Here is a 22,050-nt window from a genome sequence, read left to right as displayed (position 1 = left end):
TATTCACAGAATACCTCACTATCCAAACCAAAGTTTTAAATTTCGTACCGTACCGGCCGGTATGGCTAAAATTTTTCGTTTCGGCCGTCCGGCCGGTACAGGTATTATATCTGTTTTGTACCGGTTAAAATACCAGCCTGTACCATTTCGGACTAAATTTCGGTCTGTACCGGTCTATATTTCGGCCGATATTTCGGCCTGTATGTTTTTTTTTTTTTTCATTTTTTCAAACTACAAATTTATTTTTTAACCCATAATTTAGACTAAACTATTTATAATTTTTATATATATATGTATTTATATATAGACTATTATTTTGAAATATAATTTTTATATATATTTATATATATAATTTATTTATATATCGAATATCCCGAAACGTTATCTCGAAATGCTATCCCGAAATGGTACCAGTACCGAAATATTTCGTTCCAGTGCCTTGACCGGTACGACGTCTGGACGGTATTCAAAACATTGATCCAAACACAATCACGTCACTTTCATTTAAGTAATTGCTATACAAAGACACTTAAAAATTAAAATAAGTCATATTAACAAAAAATTTCGCATTACATAAATTTCGGGTAATTTGTTTTTTGTAAATCCGTAAACTCCATTATAAAAAAATTATTTTCTCAATGAAATCCACATGTTTTTTTAAAAAATTACATAATTTAAAATTTACCTAGCATTACTCGATAAATTATATATAATCTACAAGTATTAAAGCCACAGCCAGTCAGCCACACAGTTGAACGAGAGAGAGAGAGAGAGAGAGAGAGAGAGATGGGTGGAGCAGAAGTGGATAGCAGTAGTACTCCTGAAAGTAGATGGAGTCTTGAGGGAACTACGGCTCTTGTCACGGGCGGAACAAAAGGAATCGGGTTCGCTCTCTCGCTCTTTCCCTTTAACTTCTCTCTTTAAACCTTCTTTGTCTTAATATAAACATATTTCTTCTGTTTGTATGATTTTGTTAGGATCGATTATATATATATATATATATATATATAGATCGGCTTTGTTCGAGTTTTCTTTGATCTGTTCACTAGTGAAAAAAAATCATAGATATGAAGTATTCAACTTACATATTTAGTTTAATCTTCTATCAGCTGCCTAGCTAGCATGCTATATCGAGTTTTCTTATGCCCATGTAATTTCCTTGATGCGTTTAGAACTTACTTGCACTGCATATTTCTTGTTCATAACTCTCATTCGTTTTGCTAACTTTTAACTTTAATCCGATCGAAGTCACGATCTCAATATATAATAGATGTGCAAATAATTAACTTCTTTCCATTCGAAAGTTTGGTGTTGTTTCTGTCTGCGACAGAATCCGCCATCTCTGAAAACATCAAGAACATCTATTATTTATATTGTCAGAATACTCTACTATAATTTATTATTTTATTTTTATTTTTTATTTTTTATAACTATTTAATATTATATTATTATTTTTTTACAACTATTCACAATTTTTCTTAACACTTCTCAACATCTCACTGCCTAAAAATAACCTTAGCCGATACGCGAATTAAATCTTGTGGTTTTCCCATCGGCAGTGAAGTTCTTTTACCAAACTAAAAGACGATGACGATGGAGAAATAAAGTTCTTCCCTTTTTAATCATATTTATTGAAGTTTGAACCAGAAAAGAAGGGTGACAGACTTCCTCTACTGAACGATGCAACAGACCATGCTAAGCGTGCTGTCTATGGAAAATGAGTTGTCCATGTCTGGTGTATACAAATTGAAAAATAATTTATACATAATATTTTTTATAACATTATACACAATTATATTTTAAATAAAAGATGTTTTTATAAAACATCTTATAAAAGTAACTTTGTTTTACAAAAATACTCTTATCTATAACATTTGTGTGCAATGTGTTTTTTTTTATTATTAAAGAGAAGGTAGTCACATGTCCAATAGTGACCACTGTCTAATTTTATTACTGATCTTTCACTTGTGACGGAGAAAAACTGTGATAACAATCACAATATTTGACATTTACAAAAAATTGAAAATAAAGAAAATACATCCCCAAGTACTCAAAGAAAAAACAAAAAAACCTATCAAGCATGACTTCTCATCAAAATTAAGTTACACTACCGAATATTACATCCTAAATTTACATTCAGCACTTTCGAATCTGAGGTAGACCACATGCATCTGTTCTAATAATCCCTTTCAGCAAATGTGGAAGCTCCGTTTGACTTACCCACACTTGGGAAACACCACTGCATCCTAGCCGTGAGAAAAAATTGATAGCCTTATTTCCTTCCTATAAATATGACTCACATAAAAATTTATCTCTCCTAAAATTTTAACTATTTCTTCCCAAAAGTCCTCTAGATATCAAAGAGTACATCTTCCATTCTTAATCCAATTCAATATTATTAAAGAATCCATCTCAATGACAAGATTATTGAACCCCCATTGCTTACAAGGTTTAAGACTTGCCCATAGAGCCATAACTTCCGCAAGATTATTACTACCATGCACTGTTTTCAATTTTGTACCGTACCAGTCGGTACGACTGATATTTGCCGTACCGACCTCTGGGCCGGTACAGATACCATATAGTTTCGTATCGGCCCAAATACCGGCCGTACCGGCCTCAATTTCGGCCTGTACCGACTTATATTTTGGCCTTCAAACTTTTATTTTATTTTACTTTTTCAAACTACAAGTTTATTTTTTGACTCTCAATTCAGACTAGACTATTTATAATTTATATATATGTATTTATATATAATTTATTCATATATAGACTATTATTTTAGAATATAATTTATATATATTTATATATATAATTTATTCATATATCGACTATCCCGAAATGGTACCAGTACTAGTATCAAAATATTTCGTTCCAGTGCCTTGATCGGTACGACTTCCGGTATGGTATTCAAAACATTGCTCTCATGCCCATATGACTCGGAGAAAGCATATACCACATTCCCGAATTCATTCCTAACTACTCCTTTTGCACCCAACATTCCCGAATTATTTCGGCTACTTCCATCCACATTCATTTTAAGTCACCCTCTGTTTGGCTTTGCCCATCTAACTACCTTTAAAACTTCATTCTTTCTTGCAATAATTGGTAAATTCAAAGAATTTAACACCTTAAAATCATTATCTACTAAACAAGAAGTCTTACTGATTTTAATACCAACCCAATGAATCAAATACGTAACCCATCTCTATAAAACATGAACCTTTTCTTTCTTACCTTCCATCCTGGCCTTACATCTCCACCTCCATAAGTTCCAGGAAATTATCACCGGAACAAATCCAATTAGCGTACCAAGTTGTGATGATTTTGATGCTCTCCGAAACCAAGCCTCCATTGTTGCTTTCCAAGACCGATTTGGGACAAACGGAATACCCAACATGTTTGAGCTGAATTTCCAAATGATTGCCGCTATGTACCCACCATACAACACATGATTAATCTCTTCTATGGCACCTTATTGACAACACTCACACTTAGACACTAAAGGCACTCCCAAATTCCTTATACGGTCATCCACACCTTGATGATTTGTATGCAATGTGTTGTGTAATATATTGTGTGTATATCATTACTCAATATAGTCGATGTTCAAGCGTTATAAAACTCTTTGAAAGCATATCATAGAAATTTTAAATATGTTTCGCTTTTTCTTAAATAGATTGTATAGATTTGCACACTTTTTTTTTTTTTATAACAAATAAACTTCATTTCATTCCATAAAGGAAGTTACATCTGTAACTCAAGTTACAAGCCAAACTAACATTTGTTGTAAGCACTCTCATACACAAAACTTTGTGACGGATATTGTCTAAACTTCAAGAAACTCTTAAAAAGAGAGTAGCATTCTCTGTATAAAACAGATTTGCACACTTTAAAATTGTATAAATAATTATTTTTTTCACAATAAGTCTATTTTTTACAAAATATCTGCACGAACTTACAAACTTTAGCCTGGTACAAGCCCATTTATATAAAGTGGTAGTGGATTGAAACTCATCTGGTGGATTTTAATTTTTATAAAAATCAGGCTTGCACTAGACTTTTTATTTTTAATTTTTTAAGTAAGATACGTATCATTTCATTATAATCTCAAATCATTACAAACTTTGTCATTTACAATTAACTGATTAATTTCTTGTGGTTCTTCAATCCAACAAAACTCTCTCTCATTATGCATGACCATCTTAGCTAGACTATGAGCCACTGTATTTCCTTCTCTGTGTATGAAAACCAGAGACCATTGCAGACATGGTAACAATATTCTCTTCAGATCCTCCACCAATTGTCCATTACCCGACTCATCCATCTCATTGGATAGAACAACCTCAATTACTCCTTTTGCATCTCCTTCAAAAATTATATCTCGAAACTCTAGCTCTTTACACAAATCCATTGACCTCCAGAGGGCATGACACACAACAATGAAAGGTGACACAACAAACTTTTTTTGGGAACACATTGCAGCCATTATATCACAATTGTTATTTCTAACTATTATCCCGATCCACAATCTTTGGTTATTTGTGTCTAAAACAACATCAAAATTCACTTTGCATTTGTTGCCTTCAGGTCTCTACTAGCCTTAACCTCCACTCACCAATCCACCCTGGTTCTACCTTTCGCCCTGCCTCTAGTTTGCCTCATGAAACTCATCTAGGCCGACCACAACAAATTTCACAAGCTTGCATGGGCTAGAAATTTTTTCTTCAAAGATAAATTCATTTTTCCTACCCCAAATTCTTTTCATAATAGCTATAGTTTTTTCCAAACTTTCCTTTAGAAGCCTTCTACACATATCCAGCCACAAGTGTTCAAAATCTAACACATTAGTCTTCCATTTCCTCACTAGGCTCTCGTTATCTGCTCATGCATCAGAAGCAGGATGACAACACCGTAAAGCTTGGATTACATTTTCCTCTTCTCTTTGACACAATGGACATAAAGGATCATTTATAATTCTTCTTTTGCACATATTGGCTCTTGTAGGTAGGATGTTATTTACAGCTTTCCATATAAAATGCATGTACCCACAAGGAACATCCAAAGTCTATAACTGCTTCCACTGATCTACTTCTTTTCGACCATGAGAAGTCCCCCTTCCACTCTCCTTTCTCCCCTAAAGGTTAGCATAGTAGACACTTTTAATTGTGAATTTACCATGCTTAGTAAAGCCCCAGTACTGTCTATCATCTACCCCAAAAATACTAATAGGGATGGTGCATATTAACCTAGGCTCATTTCTATGAAATACCTTTTCAATCAGATCCACCTTCTATTCCTTTCTCCTTTTATCAATTAAATCACAGACCTTTGTATCAACCTTGAGAATTTTGATGGAAGATGGGACACAATGAGAAGTTGGTGAAGGGAGTCATTTCTGACCACATATCTTTATATCTTTTTCATTCACCACTCTCCACATCAACCCCATCTTAACAACATCCCTCACTGACTAAATACTCCTCTAGATTAGTGATAGGGAGTTACCCAGCTTGGCATTAATAAACTGGTTAGCTTTTAGATACATTTCTTTATATATTCTGGCTACATGAGTATCTTGCCTCTGCATCAACCTCCACCATCGTTTAGCTAACATCGCCCTATTGAAGCATTCCATGTTTCTAAATCCCAGTCCACTCTCAGCTTTTGAGCAACCCAGCTTTTTCCAACTCCACCAATGGATTCCAGACTCTTTCTTATTTTGCCTCCACCAGAACCTCGATAGCAAGGCATACAAGTCCTTACAAAACTTTTTTGGCAATTTAAAATCACTCATAGAGTAAGTGGGGATGGCTTGCAAAATAGACTTAATAAGTACTTCCTTTCTAGCTCTTAGGGAAATTATTTTCCCAATTTTGTATCTTCTGCCACACCCTTTCTTTTATATATCTAAAAGCATTATATTTTGGCTTTCCCACTACTATTGGCAGCTTATCACACATAACAGCTTCTGCTTCCCCATGAATCTTACTCATTATATCCTCACTGGTTTTTGAGCTAAACATAATTGAAGTCTTTGGTTTGTTTAGGGTCTGTCCTGAGGCTTTCTAGTATCTCCATAGGATAGAATGAGTTTTTTCTCACTCCTCATGCCTTGCTCTACTAAACATTACACTATCATCAACAAACATCAAATGGTTAATTTTTGTTCCCCCTCTAGCCACAACAACTCCCTTTATTTCGTCCCTCAATTCTACACATTTGATCAGTAACTAACTTAACCCTTCTGCACAGATTATGAATAGGTAAGGAGACAATGGGTCTCCTTGCCTCATACCTCTTGAAGAGTTTATCTTCTTCCCTCGTTTCCCATTTAATAACACTGAATAACTCACTGAACATACACATTCTATGATTAAACTAGTTAGCCTCTCCCCAAAACCAATTCTTCTCAAAATGGCTTCTAAAAAAGGCCATTCAACCTTATCGTAGGTCTTGGCCATATCCACCTTAATAGCCATACTACTGATCTTCCTTGCATGTTTTGACTTTATAGAGTGCAGTAGCTCATATGCTATCATTATGTTATCAGTAACAAGCCTCCTGGGGATGAAGGCTCTCTGGTTAGAAGAAATGATGCCATGTAATATCCCTTTGATCTTGTTTGCTAATACTTTAGAAATTAGCTTAGAGAGTACATTGCAGAAGCTTATGGGTCTATATTCCTTCATTGAGATATGGGATTTCACCTTTGGCATTAAGCCTAGGTACGTATGATTTAACTGCCTATCCATTTTCCTTCCATTAAGAAACTCTAGAATAGCCTGGCTAGCCTCTCTTCCCTCAATTTCCCAATGATTTTTATAAAAACCCACACCAAACCCATCCCGACAATTCTAGCTTAAGGTTTTCATTGCCCCTAGCGAGGCTGCTTAACAACCTCTGCCAATCCATATGATTCATTTTCATCCTTCATTTCCCCCTTCTTTTTAACTTTCTTTGACTCAACAACCTTCCCATCCTCGAGTTCCCCCTCATTCAACTCACAAAAAGTGACAAAATTGATGTAGTTGATTAAGGCAAATCCTCAGATAAAGAGAATCTGTAGGGGGATGGGTTTAAAGAAAAGAAGAAAGATCTCTTTAGTTACCTTACAGAGAAATCACCCTTTTCTTTGAGAAACATATTGTTGAGGGTTTTTTAGGCATACCTTTCTCTCTTTCTTTGCATTTCCATCTGCCTTTGTTAATGATGTTTTCCTCCCCAAGCCATCTTCAATGCTATCCCTCTCTGCTCTTCCTTTTTCACTGTCACTTCCCTCCCTGTTTTTCAAACCAGCCAACATCACATTATTTGTACTAGGCCATGGGCCTCTTGAATACCCAAATTGGGTGCGGATACCACCCTGATTATCCCTTGGTCTTCCTTCCCACCCTTCACCCCCTTTCTCCATCCACCTTCTCCCTCAATATTCCACTCAATATTCCACCCTCCCCCAACCCTGCCTCAAGGTACCAAACCATATATGGGCCACTCTCCACCACATTTTCCTTCTCCTTTCTCCTCCCCCCCCTAAGAGTTGCGATCCTCCTCATCCCCCAACATCCTTTTGGGAAAAGGCCCCATCTCCTCATCCTTCTCTCTATCCACCAAACCTCATTTCTTTGAGATTTCTTTTTCTGTAAAGTTCTTTTGGCTTCATGAATAATTCTTGACCTATTCAGGGATGTTTCCAAGCACCACCCCTTGTGGTCTTACTAGCTCGAAGCCATGCACCAAATTGAGGCCTCTCATCCTTTGTCCCACCTCCAGAAGCACATCCTCGGTAGTTTTTCATACTTGAAGTTCACCAAAACACTCCTACCATTCACCGAGATAGATCGTCCCTGAGCAATCACCTTCCATAGGGGTACTTCAATTTTAACCCTCTGGTACCGCCCCCATCCAATACCATCCTTCGGCGAGTCCACCTCCCTCACGTATCCCACAAATCCGCCAATTTGTAGCCCACATTCCTTCTTCATACAGCTCATGGGAAGGTTATGAATCTGGACCCAAATTACTTCCCTCTCAAACGACGATTTACTTGGTTGCACAAAGGCATCAAACATTTGAAGCACGAATAGATGATTGTCGAACAACCATGGATGACCCTCCAACACCTTATCTTTGTTCGCGTGGGTTGAGAATGTTATGATAAAGATGTTGGTCCCAACCTCCTGAAATTTCGCCGGCATACTTACCCTCCACACTTAGGCCTTATGGAGGACATTATCTCCTTCCCAATCAGTCTGTCAAGCAACACTTTCTCGAAGAAGCTTCTATCCCCTTTATCCTTCATCGAGCTCTCCTCTTCCATCAGCTGTAGATTTCCCCATAGTTCTTCTCGCCTCACCATTCCTCCCCCTGCCATCTCCATTCTCAACGAAGCTTACAACTATTTTCTTTCTAGAAGAATCTAGACAATCCCGTACACCACCTTTGCTCATACAAGGGAAACAAAGATGAGACTTTTTTTGTTTTTCTGTTCCTAATTGTTAGGCTTGCACTAGACTTGCATGCACTCTAAGCTTGCACAAATCATTTTTCATTTCTTTATCATGTTTTTAGTTGTATATGCGTGTGGTCTGGACATTTCTCTAAATACAGATCACACAAAACAGTACGCCTATCTAGTATACGTGTTGTGCGTTTACATGCATCGGGTCACATATAAACACCACAATAAATTAAGGCTCCTAGCTAAGAAAGTGTTCCAATATTAGATCCTGTCTTCCTTTTAATGAAATTGAGTAGATTAATTAATATCTCTCTCTCCTCGAACAAGTTTTAATATTGGTGCAACAGGAAATTTTAAGGCATCTTACATTAATGGTAACTTCCATTTTCCTTTTAAATGAGTTGAGTTGATCCGTGTGTCTCTGGCCTGGATCAGAGTTGATCATTGTTTTCCTTAATTCCAAATTAAATCGATCAAAAGTTCATTAATTACGATCATGATCAGGCATGCTATTGTGGAGGAACTTGCACGTTTTGGTGCGGCTGTACATACATGCTCCAGAAATGAAGCTGAGCTTAATGAATGCAAGCACGAGTGGGGGAAAAAGGGTTTTCGAGTCACTGTTTCAGTATGCGATGTTACTTCTCCATCTGAACGACAGAAGCTAATTACCACTGTCTCTTCTCTCTTTGATGGAAAACTAAATATCCTTGTAAGTCATCCCTCTTAAATTCTTTGTTGGAGATAACTATATTATATAAAGAGTTATTATATTCTTAAATTTGGGTGTAGAGCATATATACCATACACATGAACACTTTAAATTATAAGATTTGATTAGTAAGATTTAAATTTTAAAATTTATCTTTTAAATCAAATTATACAAGATATAAAATATATTATGATGTACATCCAGATTAACAATGTTGGAACAAACAAAATGAAACCGACAACGGAGTACAAAGCCGAGGATTTCTCGCTTATGATGTCCACAAATTTCGAATCAGCTTATCACTTGAGCCAACTTTCACATCCTCTTCTGAAAGCTTCGTCAGCTGGAAGCATTGTGTTTCTTTCTTCAGTCTGTAGCGTCATATCAGTTAATGTTGGATCCATATATAGCGCGGCCAAAGGTATATTATATCCAATACTATAAGTTGCAATTAGAAGAACTCGTTTCAGATATCATGATTAGAACAATATTATTAACAACAATTATATATTAAGCTAATTTTATAATTGTATGCAGGGGCAATGAATCAGCTAACAAAAAATCTTGCATGTGAGTGGGCAAAAGATAATATAAGGACTAATTGTGTTGCACCTTGGTTCACCACGACTCCCCTTGCTGAACCTGTAATTACTTGCCAACGTCTCGACTTTCATTTCTCTGCATCCTTAATTAAGTTCTATATTGTTATTTTTCATCCTCAATTAAGTTCTATTTTGATAAATTACTACTTGTTCCCTAAAGCTAAACTGATGAGATAGAATGTAGAGTCAGGGTTTGAATTCAGAACCTGTTATAATATCATCTAAAATCACCACTAAATGCTCTAAAAACTTAAGTTGATGGAAAAATATAGATTTAATTAATTTTTTTAAATTATTAACATGTTTTAATTAGTTGTTAAATGTAGGAATTCTAAGAATTAATTATATATATCTCACTATAGATCTTTTTTCCTTTTGTTCCTTGCATTGTAGTTTCTTACTGATGAAAACATGTTCAAGGCTATCATCTCTCGAACGCCAATGGGAAGAGTTGGAGAGCCAAAAGAGGTGTCTTCATTGGTGGCGTTTCTTTCACTACAACAGAATGTAGTTTTTCCCGCGACCATGTCTGTCCATAATACCCAGATTTAATGCCACAAATGACTTTTTCTGGCATTATCAAGCCGTGGCAACATCGTCAGAAATAACTGGCCCAACATACTACTATATGCAGCAAACTCTATTTCTGTCCCAAAAAGGCTCTTTTCTGGCATTACCAAATCCTCAGATAAAGCATACATTCACCCAGGAAAAGGTGGCCCAGCAGGTGGTCTCTTCGCTAGGAAAAAGTAATTATGGTGACATCTCTCGCCGGAATTGAGTATTTCTTGTTAATAATTTCTTTAGGATATACATATTTCTAGCATCAGTGACTTGCCAGAAACGTATTTCCCATATTGCATTTCTGTCCATAATATATATGCCAGAATTAACCTCATTTTATTTGTAACCAAATTGTATCATCAGAAATACTTTTTTCCTAAAGGTTTGTAATTGTCAGATTTATAGAGTTGTGGCATATATAGGTTCTTCAAAAACACGCAACATCGATAAAAATTATTCACCAGAAATAATAATTTTTGACAAGAACACAATGTCAGAAACGGTCTTCCAGATAATCCATTAAATAGATCAATTCAAGACATGCATAACATACCCAAAAAAATATATTATTATTATTTTTTTTGTACAATTAATGCCACGGCTTACATTCAGATTTTATATACTTGGTTCAGTAACTGCAGATTTTATACTTGTAAGTGCATGGCTTACATTCAATATTTATGGACATGCACAAATCTGTCTTAACCCATAAACTACATCAGAATGTTAACCAGAAGTGGCCAGCATAAATCCAAAATTATACCCAAAACGTAAGAACAGAAAGGGGAGCTAGCTTAGCGTACATGCATATATTAAAATGGTACATCGTTTCATTGCATTTCACCAGCATGCACATATTTACATAAAACATGCAGTGGTGCGGGCTACACAAAATAACATTCTGATGTTTAAACTTAAAGCCTTATCGTGCATCTCATACATGAAGTTTTGGGATGTTCATTCTATATCCTTACATGAAGATCTTCTTCCTAAACTGCATGCATGGAGGCTTGGATTCTTGGTTCTTTGTTCTGCTCAGGCACTGCAATTCTACCTTGTGGGATCTTTAGTCCCTATAACAGATAGCTGCAATATTGGATAAACAATGTCAAATATTATGTAAAAGTTCCCCAATTCTAGACTCAGAACCAGAATTACGTAAAAGGTCCCCAACAACTAATTTTTTTCATCTCCTTTATAATAATATAACTTCAAAACAGAGGAGGTGTATTGTGTAAAATCACCAACAGTTGTCCATAGTGTGTCCTTATGAATTAACACTAACATTGATAGAGAAATATAAAAAGCAAAAATGCATATTAGTCTATTATAAATAAATGTTAATACATGAAGTTGATAAATGTGTAACATCTAATGCAAATCATTCAAGCTTCATCCACCTATTTGACAATCATTAGAATATAGTTCTGACTTTTTCCACACTATTCCCAGAGTTTGTGAAAAGTCCATATATTGGTTGGAACACATCTCATTAACACTCAAATACTAGTTCTGGTGCCCTCGATTCATAGTCAACCCACTATCACTTTAGCATTTTAGTATTGACTGACCATCATTCAACTGGTCACTACAAAGAATATACTTTCCATGTCAAAGTTATGAACTTGATTTATGAACTACAATTCAGTTAACTTTTCTTATAAAGATCATGTAGTCATCTAACATGATGACTTCTAAAAAATGCAAGTAAAATAGCAGTGTGCAATTTTAGGGAAATGACATTAAAAAACTGGCCAGCATTAGGGAAAATATCATACCTGTACCATGCTAACCCATGCAGGATGCCTTTGTAAATACTATATTTCCATGGGCCTACTATCAAAAGGATACATGCTCTTTACTTAATTCTTTGTCTTGGCATAATTCACCACTTCCAACCAAGTCCCCACAAAACACCCAAAATCAATTTTAAACAAAAGGATGCACCCATATTTTACTTCTACTCCAACAACTTCAAAAAAGTTCAACATGATCAAAAAAACTCCCCACATCCCCATTATTGGAGGAAGGCTATGCATCTCCCGGAGTCTCCCGTTGAGACTCCCTCTGTGACTCCAATTCTGTAACACGGCTATTCAGCCTGTCAAATTCTTCAAAACAAGCTTGCATTTTTGAGACATCAACCATAAACGTCTCAAGTTTCCTCTTGAAGCCCTCCGCCTCAGCCTTGTTCTTCTCATTCTCCTCCCTAAGTCGTATAAACTCCCTATTGGACAACAATGATTCAGATGGTTCAGGTATAACTAAGTGGCCTAACCCTCTAACATAGCCCGATCGAGATCCCAAAACCTCCTTGAACACAGCATTTGCATTTGCATTATCATCCCCCGCATCTTCTGGTGGCATCTCATTCAACAGCTCCACCATCATATTCTACATTAGAATATAAGCATATCAGTTCTAGGCATTAACCATGTGAATAATCTCTATATATGTCGAGCAAAAAGTAAACGGTCCACATCTGAATTCACTCACGTAATTTTGCTCAGCAGCTTCAGTGACAAATCTCCCCTTTTTTCTAGACCAATGCACCTCTTTGTAAAAAGCAACATAATTCGGAGCTTGTTCCCGCTTCAATGAGTTAACAAACCTTATTAGTACATTCCACAAATGATATGAGTTAGAAATTAAACACAAAAATAAGTATGGGTTTAATGCTTTTACCTTTTCCTCCATTAGCCTAACAAAAGACTTCCTGCCACCCGTGTGATTTATCCTTTGATTGGACCTATTTTGTTTGTTCCGTGCAGATAGGTTCTACAATTAAAACAGGTTGTTGAATATTATTTTGTATGAAATGATAAAACCTTTAATAACTAATAAAAACCAGCTAATAAACTTTAAAGGAATAGCATAAGAAAAGTTGTTACCTTAAAGTCTTCACTCCCCCATCTCTCACACAAACATTGCCAAACAGCCTTGTCCACCAACTTTGTCCCTCCAGAAATTGCAGCTTCATGTGTATCATACTCCATGTACTTGCCGTGCAGTAGGTAGTGATAATCATTATATTTTTGAGCAAGTGCCATTGCCACTGTCTCTCGATGGTTGCTTTTGGTCCAATCCAATACAAAATCAGCCTATTAAAAACATTGACAAATTATATAAAGTTAAGTAAATACACTTGGATTCAATAAATTGGGCTTTATGTGACACAATTCTTACTCGGACACGATCCGTTAGCTCATCCTTGTTCTGTTTATCAACGCGACTCCAACTTGCATGTCGCATGTCTGCATAAATTTTCACAATCCAGGTCACGCGTGTTGAAAACATTGTCGCATTCTGACATGATACTCCTCTTTGGCCATCCTTAATTTCTACTGCTATTTTGCCAAATTTGCGAATGCGATCAAATTCTGTGCTTCTAGCCGGTCCCCGTCCACGTTTTTTCTCGGGTGGAGCTAGAAAAGAAGACCACAGAATTATAATAATATGTTTAAAACAAGGATAGTAACTGCTGAATATTCATAATAGTACTAGTAACATATGTATGAGTGGATTAATCTCTATACCTGCAGGGACATCAATGTTAGACAATGATGCCTCATTAGCTGGAATTCTCACCTCCTCAGGGATCTCACTCGGTCCTTCAGTCTCCGCATCCGAAAATGAAATTCTCTCGTCTCTTAGCATGTGTGTTCTCAAAGCAGAGTTTCTGTTCCTCTACCACGAGCTGCTGCGCGATTGCCAGCACGCCCACCTTGTAAATTCTTGGTTCCTCTCATAGGCTGAACCATTATATAACCAACCACAACCCAAGTTTGTGGTTGGTTATATACAAGTAATGGAAAAATTAGTCTGAACTATATGGGTTACCAACCACAAATTAGCTTATAGAGAGTGATTAACCAAGTGAGAAAAAAACCACGTTAACCAAGTATATATAAGAATACTTATATCTGTATAAACTATACATTACCAAGTATCTAATAATGTCTAAAAAATGAGCAATACCACCCAGTTTTTACCCAAAGTGTAGAGACCTACTTGAAATGCATCAAAGTATAATATGTATCGAAAAATGTAAACTGAAAATTTCAAATAAGCACATTTAATGGCAAAGTCCTGGCATGTTAGTGCTGAAAAAAGTGTGCATGATCTTCTGATTATAAGGTAGAACCCTAGTACTAGTTGAAGCTCAAAACAAATATATTGCTTGATAATCCTGGAGAGAGCCCACCTACTAAATGCTTAAAAATAAAATAGATTTCACATGCATATAGTCCTACCATCGACACTTTAAGAGTGCTTAATAAACTGGTAACATTTTTTTCAAAACCGTAACCCATCCACCTCATTTTGTAAAGCTGAACAATTGTGTTTCTTGCGAACCCAACCATATTATTTGAGGCTTTCAGAAATATCATTACACATTATCTGATTAACCCATTGTTGAGCAGTGGAGATTAAAGGTAATGGAGGACTTACTTCTTGGTGTTCAGAAAATATCCTGCCCTCTACTGAGTGCTGAGATGTGTTGAACTTGGTGTTGTTGTAGTGCTAGTCAGCAATTGTTTATCAGATAATCCTCAGTTTGTCACAATTGCCTAAGTGAAAAACTGAGTTTCCGAGACTTGGTGAAGGAAATAATGGAACTAACCCTCAATCTAACCATGTATTCACTTTTACCATGGTAAAAGGGTAGTAGCTGCCAGCAGGTATACCAACCCTCATACAGCCTGTCTGAAGAGACTGTTCTTTGAAAGTGGAGCCAAAATATTTCAGTTTCCCACGTAAATGAACCCCTCTTACCGCGCCTTGTTTGAGGCCTCAGTTTCCAGTCCACGTTTTGGTTTGATAGTACTTGGGCAACAGGACAGTTTGGTTGGTCATGAATATACTTGTTTTTGTATGAATACTACTTGGGCGAGACATTTTGGGCCATTGGTAATTATTTTGGCCTTAATACAAAACATAACAATTGCTCCATTTATAATATAGCTGGAACCATTAACATTATTTCAACCACAAATCCATTAACATTATAGTTGGACTAAATGCACCTAAAGCCTACCAACGGCCCAGGTTCCATTTAAAACCATTAACCTTATTTCATTTAAAACCATTAACATTATAGCTGGACTAAATGCTCCTCAAGCCTACCAACGACCCAGGTTCCTTTTAGACTTTTTAACATTATTGAAATTTGTTTTTTTTTTGCTCCAATTTCATACCTGTATTTCTAAATTTCATTTGTTGGGTTTATATTATATACATGAAGTTATTGATGAGATATAGACACCAATTGACATCAATTAGAATTATATGTCCAACCTTTGCCTGCCATTAAATAGGAAAAATTGACTAATAAAATGTAATAAGAGAAGTTTCCCAAATTATAGGCTGTATTTTGTCCAGTTCTATACCATTCCAACGAGATCTTACAACTTTTGCTCCTAGAAAAAAACATCTCTGCACTTATGGTTAGGATACCAATTTTTTGATTTATTTCCATCATTTTTCATTCATATTAATGATTTTAAATTAATATGACATGAAGTAGAAAAGGAATCAGCCTTTCTAGACAGAAATGATACTCTTGATGGTTGCTTTGACATTATTGTTCCATGGCACAAGTACGCACATGTATGCTCAATCAAATGGAAAAAGTATATATTCCAAACCATATATACTTGCCATTGTTGACACATCATGGCAACAAGCTTCAGGACAGTTTGCTATATAGTACATTCCAAAAACATACATAGTAGAGCTGGTTGTTTCCATAACTCCAATGCAATCATACCTAATCAGATTTAACACTTCTAAATGCCATTTTCTAGCATCTTTTACCATTAGTTCCCAGGACTGATTTTTTTTTAATTTTTTTAAGTCATTAGTTCCTAGTTTCATCTTCCCTAGTCTTTGTATTCCAATTCACATAATAGAGATACATGGTAGCCAAGGTTGAAAGAATATTTCACACACATCATAAACATGTTTTTTTTCACCATTCCAAGGACTATCAACATTTTCTTCTCACTGAATATTCATAATAGCAAGGAAGTCAACCTATTAGTGGTCAATAAGTAGTTTTCAAAAATATCACCTGTTGAGTTCTACAACAAATATTTATTTCTAATATGACATGTGATCTGATATATTCAGTCAAAGCTTATCATGCCATTTTCACACATTTTCTGATACCTACTTAACAGAAATGACAATATCATGCCATTTTCACACATTTTCTGATACCTACATAACAGAAATGACAATATCATGCCATTTTCACACATTTTTCTGATATCTACATAACAGAAATGACAATATCCAGCAATTCGAGTTGTATATATAAAGTATAGCAATTTTCTGATCATTATATTTATGCAAATCAACTAGTAGTTAGAATTGAATCTGTCTTTAGTCAATGTCTGTTTCTGAACTCGAATGGAAATCTTCCTCATCATCATCCTCATAATGGTCAATATTGGGATCATCGTCAAAAGTGTCACCGTCCACCTCATCGTCAATAAAAGTATGGTCGATATCATTCCCAACATCACTGTGTACCGTATTTAAGTCATTAACTGCAACTGGTTCTTCATCCTCTCGATGCAATTGATTCACCAAACCACTATCACTTTGATTGACTGTACCATAATCATTGGTAGCATCTTCCTCTTGATATGCCTCACCATCATAGGAGTCCTCACCTTCGTCTAGGGCCGTTGGGATCGATGGAATGTCGTACACATTCCTGTTGGTTATCTTTTGTACCACTTTCCAATTTCCACTTATACTTGGGTCTTTTAAGGAAAAAACTTGTGAGCACTGACAAGCAAGGGCGAACGGCTCATCCTGATACCATTTTCTAGATGTATTCACACTTGTAACATGGTCACCTACACGTATGCCTCGTCTAGGATCACCAACGTCCCACCAATCACATTTAAACAAGTATACAAGATGCCAGCCCATGTAGCATAATTCCAATATATCTGTCAACACACCATAGAAATCAACCGAGTTGGACTGATGTACTCCTTGTACAACGACCCCACTATTTTGTGTACGTCGGTGTTGTTCACGGTCCTTTGTGTGAAACCTAATTCCATTCATTATGCATCCACTGTATGACCCAACCCATGGATCTGGTCCGCATGCCAGAGCATAAACTTCATCTGTAACTTCACCCGGGTTTGAGTTGCGCAATTCTCGAATCTGTAATTTTCATTGATAATAATTGTAAGCGTCTTATGTGAAGAAATGAAATATGCACTGTGTAGAAATGAAAGTGTCAACAATTATGTAAGTAATGTTCATGACTTACATGGTTCTTGAACCAGTTGGGAAATTCTGTTTGGTGCCTACGATCAACGTTGTTAGTGTCCTCTTCTTTCATCTTGTCATAGTGTTGTCTGCACATAGAGACAAGTAGAATAGTATAATTACTTTTTAAAAAAGTATACAAGATGAAGGTTGAGTATGAAATTTTGGTATAGAGTACTATCGTACTTACTCTAGGTACTGTTCAATCTCAGGACAGTTGTTGAGCACGTACCACTCCGCTTTTGCAAAAAGCGGATCATCCAACCTTTTAGAAGAGGACGAACCCATCAGCCGAACCTTTTGAGAGAAAACAAACAAACTTCCTTCTTGATGGTCTTGACCGACATCTACATTTCGTTCCTCTCTATTAAAAGTTGTCTCAATGTCATGGAGATAAGTTGAACAAAATGTAAGGCATTCCACATGAACATAGGCCTCGGCAATTGAGCCTTCTGGACGGGCTTTATTTTTGACATAACGCTTGAACTTTCCTAAATACCTTTCGAAAGGATACATCCACCTAGATTGCACAGGTCCCGCAAGTAAGGCTTCGTGTGGCAAATGGATGGCGAGATGCACCATTATATCAAAAAATGTAGGTGGAAATATCATTTCCAGTTTACAAAGAAGAATAGAGATGTCAGTTTGTAGCCTTTGTATGACATCAATGCATAATGCCCGTGCACACAATTTTTTGAAAAATGTACTTAACTCAGTCAAAGCTTGTCGAATATCACTCGTAAAGTATCCACCAATCACAACTGGAAGTAATCTTTGCATAAAAATATGACAATCATGACTTTTCATGCCTAAGATCTTTGATTCACTAACGTTAACACATCGAGCAATGTTTGAGGCAAAACCATCAGGAAACTTAACATTTACCAACCACTCGCAAAAAGATCTTTTCTCCAGTTTATTTAACTGGTAACATGCCAACCTCATCGCATAACGATCACCATCCTGTTGTAAGTGTAATTCTTTTCGTATGCCAAGGTTGGCTAAATCCCTTCGTGCATTGGCGGAGTCCTTACTTTTTCCATCAATATTCATCAAAGTGCCTAATATGCTATCGCAGATGTTCTTCTCAATATGCATGACGTCAAGGTTATGCCTCAAACCTAAGGAAGACCAATAAGGTAGCTCAAAAAATATACTTCTTTTTGTCCAATTCAACTCATTGGCTGTGCGTTTCCTCTTCTTTGTAGTTTTCCCAAACTGTACATCTGTCACTTCTTTCAACTGTTCCATTATAGCATCTCCTGACAAATGTATAGGTTGATGCCGATAATCCGTATTACCATTAAAATCAACCTTTTTAGATCTCCACCTGTGCCCTGCCGACAACCACCGACGATGACCCATGTAACAATGCTTTCGCCCATAGACCAACCACAATGAATCTGTCTCATCATTGCATGTTGGACATGCCAGCTTTCCCTTTGTGCTCCACCCAGAAAGATTAGCATACGCTGGAAAGTCATTAATGGTCCATAGTAATGCGGCATGTAAGCGAAACCTAGATGAGGTAGAGGCATCGTATGTATTAACTCCATCTTCCCACAAATATTTCAATTCGTCAATTAAAGGGCGTAGATAGACGTCAATATCATTACCAGGTGCTTTTGGGCCAGGGATTAGCAAAGATAGTATAAGGTATGGATCTTTCATGCATAACCAAGGGGGCAAGTTATAAGGTACGAGTATCATTGGCCATATACTGTATGGTTTAGCTATATTGTTAAATGGGTTAAAACCATCACTAGCTAAACCGATTCTCACATTACGAGAATTTGAGGCAAATGTAGGATAATGGAGATCAAAATCTTTCCAGACCTTCGAATCTGCAGGATGCCTCATGACATTATCATCGTTGACCCGTTCAGAAGCATGCCATTTCATTGCGACGGCAGTCTTACTTGACACAAATAGTCTTTGCAACCTTGGGATCAAAGGAAAATATCTCAGCACTTTTTGTGGAATTTTCTTTACCTTATTAGTGCTTAACACCCACCTCGGAGTGTTGCATTTAGGGCACTTCTCTTTATCAGAATGTTCCTTCCAAAAAAGAACACAATCATTCAAACAAGCATCTATCTTGGTGTAATTAAAGCCAAGGCTACGTTCCAAGCGGCATGCCTCATTGTATGAGTCAGGGAGAAGAGCATTAGGAAATGCATCTTTCAACAACTTGATAACCATGTTAAAGGATTTAACACTCCAACCACCAACTGTCTTGATATGAAGCAACTTTACGATAAATGATAGCTTTGAGAACTTTAGGCACGATGGATAGAGTGGACGACGTGCATCTTCTAACAAGTCAGCAAAGTTGGCACCTGGACCCCCTTCTGATACACCATGAGTAGGTCTTTGAACGCTGTCTGAGTGGTCCATAGAGGCTCCATGCTGAATGTCATCCAGCATCTCATCCATATCATCAATGTAGCCATCATTCAAGCTGGTCTCATCACCAGAATTTGAGGAACTAACACCCAATACTTCATCCTCACCGTGGAATATCCAGGCCTTATAAGAAGGATCAATCCCTATGATAAATAAATGGTCTTCGACCACATTTATTGGTTGGAAGAACATATTACGGCATCTACGACACGGACACCTAATGTCAACTCCTCCGGGTGCATGTTCCCGAGCCATAGCGATGAACTGGTTAACCCCCGATGCATATTCGTTAGACACAAATCTATCTTCAATATCCATCCACGTCTTGTCCATCTAGATATGATGCCACAAATGAAAGTGTGAAATGTAATCTCTATTGATGAATGTACAAAGTTCGAAACAAATAGCAAAATAACGAAAGACAAAATAAAAACAATTAAGCAAGTTGTTATTCTACTTGCTTAAGCCTATATCTATTTAATAAAAAAAAAAACCTGGATAACGAAATGGAAAGACTTCACTCAAGGACTATAATGACAGTTGTTGTCCGGGACTCTCCCCTATAATTTGGATATTTCATGTTGATATAGGACCAATATCAACATGGTATACATTGTAAGGACAAAGTAAAGAATATAGTGTACAGTGTAGGATATCTTAGATGGTTCAGGAAATGGCCTAGCCATAGCCAAGCTTCCAAGTTTGGCTAGAATATTAACTTTTGACTATACCAAATGACTTTTAGCTAGGTGAGTCCACATTGGACTAGTCATATTAAAGTGAAAATAAGAATATAATATTATATAGTTTAATAATATTTTATTGCATTTTGAAATTGTATATTTTGGCTGGAACACTTCATAAATAAGTAGAAAAAAGCAAAATATCTGCCCCAAGAAAGATCTAACACAATGTGAAAATTTTAACAGGTTCCAGCTAAATTTTAACGCATTTAGCGCATACAAACAGTCTACAAATATGCAGAAAAATAGTATAGAAATAAAAGTCATCATAAATAAGATAAACTTGTTGTTCTGTTTTGCTGATCTAGTATGCAAAGTGCCCAAACTGGTATGCATGTGTTCTGTTTTGCAAAGAAAAACACCTGCTAACATTTTATTCTGATCTGGTATGCATGTGCTCTAGTTTTGGGTGTGCTCACATGAGAGGTAGACAAACAGACATTCAAAAGAGCCCAATGGCTTGAAACTTTATAAGGCAGGCATTTATTACTAAATTATATACATCACAACCCAAAAACAATTTACAAAGTACTTCAGGTATGCCTAAATTTTCAGGTTAGTAGTGTTCACCAAATACTATTAGTTTGTATCTTTTCTTAGCCTTTTCTCACAAACACGATAAACCAAATTATTTATACATAAAAAGTAATCTAAACACAAATTATTTATATATACAGATTAGGATACCTTGGATTCAAAGGTCTTCAACAAAATAAATGAAACAAACAATTTAGTTTAATAAAAGATTGGGTCTAAGTCGAAAATTTTGAGATAACATATGATGACTTCAGAAATTTTATTTTTACAACTAAAAACACTACACAGCTGTATAAAAATGATTGATTTACGGAAACAACACAGTTGTATAAAAATGAAACTACAGTTGTACTATTTCCCACATATATTGTTAGTGCTATTTGTTACTGCTATTTCCCACTCGGGCAGGGCTTCGATAAGTAGTTCTTACTCCTTGGAGGCAAGTGGTATCGATAAAAGTAGAGCTACTAAATGCAAGTTGTGGAGGAAAGCTTCAAACAAAGTTCTGATCGAACTAAACTGCTTAATCAAACAAAACAAAACAGGGTTGCATTATAAACTCCACATCTAAAAACTAAAATACCATATGATTCCCCAACCCAACTATATCATTGTATAAAGGTAAGAAAAACTAAAAGATGGGAGTAAACACAATCCCTGTCATTTTGCTGTGAGTATCGACAACTTCACAGCATAATGTTTCTCTATTTTGCCTTGGGAGCAATGTCT

At 36.2% G+C, this 22,050-nt stretch overlaps 3 protein-coding genes across 4 annotated transcripts; 1 reads left to right on the top strand and 2 right to left on the bottom strand.

Moving 5' to 3' along the window:
- Positions 1-734: 734 nt before the first annotated feature.
- Positions 735-10,716, top strand: LOC108998464 (tropinone reductase-like). Of its 2 annotated transcripts, XM_018975014.2 has the most exons (5): positions 735-884; positions 8,966-9,173; positions 9,378-9,594; positions 9,711-9,817; positions 10,169-10,716. In XM_018975014.2, exons 1-5 carry the CDS (start codon positions 787-789, stop codon positions 10,325-10,327), a joined length of 789 nt encoding a protein of 262 aa, XP_018830559.2. In that variant the 5' UTR covers positions 735-786; the 3' UTR covers positions 10,328-10,716. The 2 variants fall into 2 exon arrangements, with proteins under 2 accessions (XP_018830559.2, XP_035541038.1); XM_035685145.1 differs by lacking the exon at positions 9,711-9,817 and having other exon boundaries at positions 10,169-10,277.
- Positions 10,717-11,110: 394 nt separating this feature from the next.
- On the bottom strand, positions 11,111-13,996 carry LOC108980022. The gene is made up of 7 exons (XM_035685141.1): positions 13,876-13,996; positions 13,526-13,764; positions 13,231-13,440; positions 13,025-13,117; positions 12,836-12,931; positions 12,118-12,733; positions 11,111-11,425 (listed from the first exon to the last, which is right to left on the bottom strand). The coding sequence occupies exons 1-6, from the start codon at positions 13,994-13,996 to the stop codon at positions 12,371-12,373; spliced, it is 1,122 nt and encodes a 373-aa protein (XP_035541034.1). The 3' UTR covers positions 11,111-11,425; positions 12,118-12,370.
- Positions 13,997-16,726: 2,730 nt separating this feature from the next.
- LOC118344553 lies at positions 16,727-20,374 on the bottom strand. The gene is made up of 3 exons (XM_035685564.1): positions 17,826-20,374; positions 17,637-17,724; positions 16,727-17,527 (listed from the first exon to the last, which is right to left on the bottom strand). Exons 1-3 carry the CDS (start codon positions 20,372-20,374, stop codon positions 16,727-16,729), a joined length of 3,438 nt encoding a protein of 1,145 aa, XP_035541457.1.
- Between the last annotated feature and the right edge of the window lie 1,676 nt (positions 20,375-22,050).

The sequence above is a fragment of the Juglans regia genome, chromosome 14 (genome assembly GCF_001411555.2).
Source record: "Juglans regia cultivar Chandler chromosome 14, Walnut 2.0, whole genome shotgun sequence".
Taxonomy (NCBI): Eukaryota; Viridiplantae; Streptophyta; class Magnoliopsida; order Fagales; family Juglandaceae; genus Juglans; species Juglans regia.
This window is presented reverse-complemented; position numbering and strand designations above follow the sequence as displayed.